The 9,521-nt window shown below is 38.8% G+C and overlaps 1 protein-coding gene across 1 annotated transcript in view; it reads right to left on the reverse strand.

The window, feature by feature from the left end:
- The window catches only part of PUS7 (pseudouridine synthase 7), a 20,153-nt gene extending 13,893 nt beyond the window's left edge, over positions 1 to 6,260 (reverse strand). Inside the window, exons 1-4 of the mRNA XM_010178443.1 lie at positions 5,896 to 6,260; positions 3,929 to 4,013; positions 3,707 to 3,808; positions 2,637 to 2,781 (exon numbers count right to left, since the gene is read on the reverse strand). Of these exons, the coding sequence (XP_010176745.1) occupies positions 2,637 to 2,781; positions 3,707 to 3,808; positions 3,929 to 4,013; positions 5,896 to 6,260 (697 nt within the window). The remainder of the gene's footprint in view (positions 1 to 2,636; positions 2,782 to 3,706; positions 3,809 to 3,928; positions 4,014 to 5,895) is intronic.
- Positions 6,261 to 9,521: the final 3,261 nt, after the last annotated feature.

A 9,521-nucleotide genomic window follows, 5' to 3' on the forward strand; every position in this document is an offset into this window, starting at 1 on the left:
ATATATATATATATATATATATATATATACACACACATCACTGGGCTTCTCATCCTTTGGGCATCACAACCATGTGCCCATCCACCTCACTGCTGAGTACTACCAGGCTGCAGCTGCGGTCCTGCTATTTAACCATTTCTCACCCAACACTTCAAAGTATTGAACTGGGTAGATGGACCAGAGGGACAGTTTGCAGTCTTTGCTGTTGTGTTTCAAAGTCGTGTTACATTTTTGACAGTAAAATTGTATTTCCAAGCCCTTTTCCCAAACCTTTTGCTGCAACTCACGGGCTGGAAGCTCTTTTTTTTTAATATTGGGATGTATGATACCTACTTTTAAAGTTGTATAGATAGTGGTGTCTGAAATAAAAGGTTGAAGGTCAAAAGCTTGGCTTGATGAAATCAATAGAAAATTTACCACAGATGTCAAACAGTATTGTCAAAACTGATAATTCACATCACTTATTACTGGCAACCTTTCTGCACTGAATTACCAATGCCTATACTGCACTAGGAAAAAGAGGTAGCACAAGTCCAATTCTTGGCTGTTTCAGGAATTTTAAGCATTACTTATATGTAGGTTTTTTTAAAGAATTAATTGTTACTAGTTTGGCCAGTCTTGTCATTATTTAGGAGGTCATAATGGTTGGCATTTCATTTTGTTAGCATGAAATGTCAACATCTCTTACCTGTTGCAGTTCTGACCTCTGTCCCAATGCATAGCATAAAGAGCACAAAAGAGTAGCATTTAATTTTTAGACTGTCAAAGCGTTTTTAGAGGTGAACATGCAGGTTTATGGTTATGGGATTGTTTATGCTTTAGGGAGTATCCAACAGTTAGGTGGTGGATGACAGCAATTTAGACAGTTATGCAATGGAATCGTGCAGAGGCAAACAGTGAACATATGGAAAGCTTCAATCGGAGATGCAACAAACTTCATTTGTGGACAATGATGAAACAGCAGTTTACTGACAATTTAGTAAGGCAGTATTTTAAGTATTTTGGGTGTAAACTTACTATAGACGCAAAACAGTTTCTAATTTTGAATTTTAGGAAAGTATGTTTGGTAACCTTTCATATGATCAACAGAAGTAATCAGATATCTCAGCTAATATTTGAATATTCTACACTTCTGAAATGTTTCTTGCCTGGGGAACCCACACTAAGACGTGTTAGTGGCTATACAAACATGAAAGATAAATATAATCCTGACTAAAATGAACTTGGACACTTAAATCCTACATTCATAAGCATTTACACACACTCACTGAAACTGCACACATCTCCACCAACATGCACAGGTGTTGGTAGCATGACAGCTTAGGAATCTGAGTTTAAATAGATGATGCTCCCCTGCATCGCAAGATGGTGCTCCAGATAATGTTTTAAGCCTAGAGACACATCACTAAATTCCTTTCAGCTATTTCACATACTTAAATTCTTTTATACAGTATCTCTTAAATCAGACTGGTCAGCTGAGTAACATAATAACTTGACTGTAACAGTGGTTAAAGAATAGAAGCAGCAGAAGGAAAAGGTGGAGGTAAAACTATTACAAACCAACAGAGAACAAAACTGGCTGAGGAGAGTTTTGTGCTGGTAAGTATACATACTCCATGCATAAAGCATGCAAACACACAAATTTTCTAAACATGGTTAAACAAGATACAGAAATATATTATAACAGTACCAATAAAAGTACAACATTCCCATATTGTTATTACCAATTTTAAATTGTCTTATCTCTTTATCCTTTCTCTATCTCCTTCATCTTTAAAATGAACGGGCCAGGTTTACATATTATCATTTGTAGTAGGTTGAAATAACACGGGAATTCAATCAGTTTAAACCAAACCTCAGCACCTTTTGTTAAACGTGCAACATTCTGCATGTAGACAATCTTCTCAACTTACAGTAGCAACAAATTTGTCGTAACATTAAAAGATGTAGAACATTGAATTTATCCCTAGTAACCAAAACAGTATTTGGCAAGATTAAGGTGGATAATGCTTCATTTTGAAAATCCTTCATTACTTTGATTATTCCAGAATAGTAACTATGATTTATAATGAATAAAGACAGTTTTCTGCAAATACAATTAGCCTTGGAAGCAGAAGTAGCCTTAAAGATCATGGTAAATATACTGTTTTTTATATAAAACTATAATTCTGAGAAAACAAGTAAGTGCTCATCTCTATTCAAGTCATTTGAGAATTTTGTCATGGATTTTCAAGACAGTCAAGATCACAGTGTAATGCACACATTTCAACTACAACCTCTTACTTCCACAATGCATACTTACACATCCAGGTAAGTTCACGAAAGCTTAGTTCAAACACTACTGAAAATAAAGCCCCTATTTTGCCCCTTTCCACTGAAACAGCAAAAGATCCTCTCACTTCTAACATGGTCGTATTTGATGAATAATTTGGAAAGAAAAACAAGTGGAAATTTAACTTTGAGACACTCCTTGTGTTCCTAATAACTTTAGATGCACAGCATCAGTTGCAAAGAGGAAAAAGCAAAGCCAGACTACATCAGGAGGTTCACTCCACTTGAAGGACTTACTAACGATTTTTATTTTGGAGATAACTTTAGCATTTACTTTACCCAACTGCTGTGATACTGAAACTCACTTGCCAGTGCTTTTTTCCCAGCAGCATGATAAGCAATAATGTATTTTTTTCCATCTCGATCTTCTGTTTTAGTCTCCAGTCCAGGAAACAAGGACTTCACAGCCTGATGGATAACTGTTCTTTTTTCTTTGGTGTCTTCAATCACCTGTTAATGCATGATCACACGGAAACCAAGTAAAGTAATAAAAAGGAGAGGGATTCTCTGAGTTAAATTTTGCATGCTTAAAGAAAACCTACCAAATCACATTAAAGTACTGAATAGGTGCACTTTTAAAAATCTGGCCTACTCATTGAAATTAGTTTGCAAAAATAATAAATAACTCTGCTACAAACCCCAGTCTCGACATTCACCAAAAAAATTTCTCAATATTTATTCCCCTCTTCTGTGCTTAATAAAGTTTTCCCTTATAATTAAAACTCTGGCAAAACAAAGTTTTCCTACATATTAAAGGAAAAAAAAATGGCTAGATAAGATTATTTAATGTGTGAATGCTTATTTGAAATTAACAGATTTAATCCTACTCATCTCTTTGTCCCAAATTTAGCTCAACAGTTATTCTTCAAATATATGGAAAATTTGGATGTTTAAAAATACCAAGTTTTAATTTCATTTTGTACCTTTTTATTTTTCTTGTTACAGAAGAGCATATTTATTTATCTTCTTTTCTATTAAATCACTAAATACTGACCTTGAAAATAGTCTTTCATCAGGATGGATGTTTTATTTAATCCTTCTTTCATAATTATCCTATAAAATACCACTAGACAGAAAACTAAAATACTGCAAGAAAATGTTAGCACCACAGAAATTATTTGTATTTCTGTGTGTGTATTTGAGTTCATGTGTACTGTCCCACCAAAAATCAAAATGACAACTCAAGTGCATGAATTCGAGTATATCTGTAAGGCTTTACAGAACTGAACCCTAAATTGGAAACATTTCGGTATTACTTGTTGCATCATGTTCAAACTGCTCTTACACCTTACATGCACTAGAATGCATATACCTGCCACTCACTTACTTCAATCCCCCCCCCCCCCCCAAATTTAATATAATTTATTAATTTTACCTCTATGGCAACACTAGTTTCCTTATTCTTAAGAAGCTGGAGCTCCTCTAAACGCTGCTTGTCTTCATCTGACAAAACTGTAAATGTTTCTTCTGATGGGTCCTAACACATATTTGGGGGTGAAAAACAAATATCCAATAACCCTCATGGAACTGCTTTCAGCCTTTGCATATTTTGGCTTAAAGAGCATAGCCATTACTGAATCTTTACCTCAAAATTTACCTCATCATCCACTGGAACAGAAAAGTCATCTAAATGGCTCACACGTCCATCTTTGCCTATTTCATGGACAACAAAGTCTGAGTATCTGGTAGGAAGAAACACACATTAAATTTGTAACTAAAAAAATTGGAAATCCCACATCACTTAAAGTCCTTTCCCAAGAAGCCGCTTGTTAGCAGAATCCACTCAAGAATTCTGAATTCATGTAATTCAATTCACATAAAAGAAAATTCCAACTGTGAGAAAGCTGTGTCTATTCCCACCTCTCAGAAGGATACCACAAGAACACAGAAGAAAGTCTGGCATATCTAAACACAGTAGACTGCTTTGCAGATAACCAAACACGTGCCACAGTTATTCTGAGTCACTTTCTCAATAGCTGGCAGAGATCAGTAATGCCTGTGCTCAATCCCAGTCATTCCTGACAATTAAAACTGTATTGCACTGCTACATGCATTACCTCTCTCAGTTTAAATAACCTGCAGAATAAAGTGCGTGTTAGTCACGCTAAGGAAAGCGGGACAAATTCAGCTGTTACATACATTCAGTTACAGAGAACATCTTTCAAATAAACAGTTACTCCATGACAGCAACAAAGAATTTGACTGTGACATTTTCGATTGAGTCACAAGGTCCAATAACAAAAAAATCCTGACTTTAACAGTGCACAGCCAGCCTATGTCACAATTGCTAAATTATTTTTAAGTAGTATCTGCTTGCAAATGGAAAAGAAAAAAGAAAAATAAAAAAATGATTAGTCTATGAATGTTGAAAGATGAATAAAACTTCATCATGGGAATTTTCATACTGTAACTCCCCCAAGCCCCCGTTTGCCATACCTCTGTACAGTCATATATTGTATTGGTAGAATTCCTTCCTCAGGAGTGTTATGTGTCCTCTCTCATTATCCAGAGCTGTCTAGACATGCTAGTGACTAGTACCATAAAAACGCCAGGGCTAAATTAATTATAAGTGCTATAAACTTGGATCAAAGAAAAACCATGAGCCCATGAACGTTTCTACCACTCAGCTACCTTTGGCCACCTCAGTTCAAAACTGGCAGATTTCCCAGAAGGAGGTTCAGCACAGACTGTGTTCCCCAGTGAAGGATTATGCTAGCTGCTTAATGCTACATATAAAGATTAAATACATACATAATATGTACATATAACGTTGTTATGTAAAATTATCTAGATATGAAGCCAGTATTTAAGAACAGGGACTTCTTGGCATGTAAACAAAACATCCTTAACTGCTTTACTAAGTCAGGGCAACAATGATTCTCATTTCAGTGAGTTTTTGTGTTTGCATTCTGTTTTATTGAAAGATGTTATTTAATTTCAAAAACCTAGAAGTTTCATTTTAAAAAGCTGCTAAAATCCAAACGTCTTATTAGTTTATAACTCAGGGTGTGGAATTTTACATTATAAAATTCCTTTTATGTTTTGTAAATGTCAACTGATCAGACTATAATTTAAAGCCTAATGGACCATCTGACAATATATGTGTTTAAAGATGTTAGCATAAAAAAGTCAGGAAAAAGCAAAGAACCACCAAAGAGGAGCAGTTTCAATACCATTCTCCAGTGCATCTTGTATCAGCACTGAAGAGTGGTACAAACAGTGGGTATACTGCATAAGGTTTTATGCTGTAAGCTGCTGCCAGAGGGCAAGACAAACAGCAAAAGTCAGTGTAATCATGTATTTCTATCCATACACAGCTTCCTTCTTCAGAGCTCCATATGACAGGGAAGAAGAGAAGAGAAAAAAAAAAGAAAAGGGAAAAAAATCTAGAAAAGACATAAATTAAACCTTTCTTTCAGTCTCAGCACTAGGAAAAGAAAGTCATGAAACATGCAAGTGGCTGTACATAATCCAGTTGAATCCTGTGACTCGGAAAAGGAAAACTGAGAACAACAGTTGCTTATCACTAGGAATTAACATATATATAACAAGACAAAGAGTTACCTCTCTTTTAAGATTCCAGAAAATCCTTTATGAGAGCTAACAAATTTAGTTATGCCAACATCACTTTCTGTCAGTCCATGCTTCATCATGTCTGCAAAGCTCTCTGGATCTCCATCTTCATCACTGTCCTCTAGTTCCTCATCTTCCTGCTCCTCACTTTCCTCATTGGGGATTATTTCATTTTTCGTGTCCTCAAGTAGAGATTTGTCAGGTTGCTCTGTTACAGTCTCAACGCTCTGCCCAGAGTCATTCTTTGTCTTAGACTTCTCTGAGATCTTCTGTCTTTTAATTTCATCTGCATTAGCCACATCATCCTCAGAGCGAGGACGTTTCAAGGATACACTGTTCATTTCTACAGTTTCCATGTTTAAGGCACAGTGTAGGACAGAAAGCCCTGAGGAGCAAGAATAATGGCTTATTTCCCGTCTGCCTAAGAGCAGTATCAGCACATAGTCTCTTCACTCCAAGGACTCTGCACCCTGCAACAGTTTAGGAAAACCACATAACTTTCTGCATTTTTAAGCTAAACGTCAAGTAAAGATTTTGTACAGCAAGAAACAATATGTACTTGGGATGAGAGAAGGCAGATGTTAAGGGGACTTAATACCCGCCCATGGCAGCATGCATGTTAGGTTACAGAAGAGCACGATTCAACACTACACCAACCATTTACCACCACCGTCACTCTTGCCAACTCTCACCACAGCTGCATCCAGCCCTGTGCACACAGGCTCTGCTGTCAATAGCAGTTTAGTGCCTAAGAAACTTTTTGTTCCAAAGCCTTCTGTTAAACATGATTACTCTAGATTATTCCTTGTTTTACTGAGGTCCCATCTTGCAAGGATTGAGAGAGAATGGTTCAATTCCCTCAAACCTGAAATCTCAACTTTTCCTTTTCTATTTTCATGTCTTCTAACACACTCAGTCCCACAGAGAACTCAAGGTGGTAGCAATTCAGACCAAAAGAGAAGAGGGATGAAATAACAAAATCATTGTACAAGTGGAACAAACAAAACAACAAGAAAGTGAAATGATCTCCGAGAAGAACATGACTACTCACTCTGGTGGAACAGAGCTCTGACTCTTCCCTGGCAACTTGAGCTGCTACCTTTGTGTCAGCAGAACTAGTATCTTCAGATCTGAAAAACAGAGGAAAAGTAACTCTTTGAGAAAGTTTTAGACAAAAAACCCCCCCTACTATGAAAACACGTATGAATGCGATCATTGCAGAAACCGGCTGCCTCTGAACCCAGGTATCAGTAGTTATATAGGAGCAGGCACAGCTACTCAGACAGACAAGTTAATAACAAACACAATTGTTCAAAGTGTTACCAGCCTAGTGACATAACACAATATTGCTATTCAGCAAGCTACAGCAGAGAAGTTTGGTTTTATTTCTATGTTTATGAAAGGAGACTGAAGTTCCTGTAATTAGGCAACAACAGGACCTTTCTCCCAGCATCACCTGACTGGCACACTGGTGTACTGGGGATAAACATCAGGTTTTGGTAGCAGGGGGCTGCACGGGACAAGGCCATCAACAGTCCTGTGCTGGTCATGGCCAGTTCCAGCTGGCTCCATAACAGACCAAACCCACCATGTGCCAAAACTACCAACTCATCAGATGAGCACATGGTGCCTCTGCTCTGGCTTATTTAAGAGGAGGGGCTGCTGGTCACAGAAGGCACAACAGGAAGCACAGGAGGAGGTGTGTGACAGCACACTAAAAAAGACACAGGGGTGAGTGGGTCATGGGGAAGGGGACAATTGTTGGGAACGCAGCTGGAGGTGCACTCTTGGAAGGAGGCTCTCCACACCAGAGCAAAGACACACCTGAGGGGACTGCGGCCTGTGGAGGTGCCCACGCCAGGGCAGGGACATCCTTGAGGGGCCCACATGAGAACAGAAGACATGAGAAAGAAGGAGCAGCAGAAAGAAACCTCCACGCAACAACCCCAACCTCCTGCACCACCAGTGCCTCGCCCAAGGGACAGAGTGTAACCAGTGGGGACAAGCAGCAGAGGGGAGGCAAGGAAAGCAGGGGAGGGGAGGTGTCTGGAGTGAAGTTGAGCCTGGGGAAGGGAGAGGAAAGGAGTTTTCCCCAAGTGTTCGTTTAACTGCTTGTCTTCTTTGTATCTCACTAGCCAAATCAGTAATTCAAAGATTATGTTAACTGGCAATAAATTAAATTAAATTCTCTGAGTCAAGACAGTTTTTCCCCATAACAGGCAAATCTAAAATTCATAGGAATTCAACTGTTACTAAGAAATTAATCCAGGAACAGAGCAGTATTTTAGAGCTACACACATCATCCTGTATTATTTCTCCAGCCACTAGACAGCACATTCTGTTCCACTGTAAAGGGTATATTTCAAAAGGAAGACTCAGTACTAACTTGATAATCACCAGCTGCTGGGCTGTTAACCAACTGAGAGTTAGTTACCAGTTAGCCACTGCTGATTTCATTGCCTGGACCATTGTCAACATCACAAACTTAGGGTAAAGAGGCAGGAATAACTGTTTTAGAAACACTTGAAATGTTTTGCTTAAATGAAGAACTGAAAATGGACACTAGAAAAAAGAATGGACAAAAGGGAAATAAAGAGAGACATAAAAAAGTGTATGTGATGCTTGAAGACAGGAATGAGAAAACACATGCGGAAGAAAGCAGAACGATTAGCAAATCAATGTACCTGCAAGCAGGAAGCACCAATTTCAGTTTGTCCTCAAATAAAAATGAACGTACATTAAATCCTTCTTTAAAAAGAAGAAAAATTAAAAAATCATAGCCAAGAGAAGCAATTCACCATCATTTCCAGATTCTTCTCCTATGTACCCAAATTTAGGGAGCCTGGCTTATAAAGCACTGATGTAGAAAAGGCTTCTAGATGGCTTGTGAATGTCTTTGCATGGCGAACAAAACACCACTTGTCACAGTGAAATCCTCCAATACACCTGCCAAAGGAGGTAAAAAGACAAATCTTGTGTTTCTAAAATGAAATTGTAATACCTAGTTATTGAATTATACAAACTCCTAGAAGGATCCCACATTGGCCACAAACACTCTGAAGTTCTCAGATACAGCCCATTCTGGCAGCAGAGGAATGACTCACATACAACAAAGTACGATCCTGTGCCAAATGGTGGCCGTCAGCTGGGAAAATTTCTGCAGGATAATGACTTGAACCAGCAAGTTGAAGTGAGCGGGGCACACACTGTCCCGCTTGTGCAGATTGCTAGTGAGAGGCGCCTATTATTTTCTGACAGCTGCTCAACTGTCTCAGTCCTTTTCCTGGCAAACAGGTGCTTCCATAGAAGCCAGAATCTGCATAAACAGCAACTCCACAGCAATTGCAACAGAGACCGTGTTCTATCAGAGACTGAATTTACCACTACAAATAAAGGGCGTGATTCTCCCCAGCAAGAAAGGCGGAGCGATCACTTCAGGTGCGGTACCTGTCCAGCAGACACACAGGCGGGTGGGGGCCGTGGGGCACTTCCCACTTAAAGGGATAAATACGAGAAGGCGCACGCCAGCGCTGGTACGAAGCAGCTTCCCCGCGAGCCCAGGCAGAGCGGATTAAAAGGCGATCGGAGAGGGCACGATGATGCAGCAGCGCCCGAAA

Source organism: Antrostomus carolinensis, unplaced genomic scaffold (assembly GCF_000700745.2).
Source record: "Antrostomus carolinensis isolate BGI_N321 unplaced genomic scaffold, ASM70074v2 scaffold38551, whole genome shotgun sequence".
Taxonomy (NCBI): Eukaryota; Metazoa; Chordata; class Aves; order Caprimulgiformes; family Caprimulgidae; genus Antrostomus; species Antrostomus carolinensis.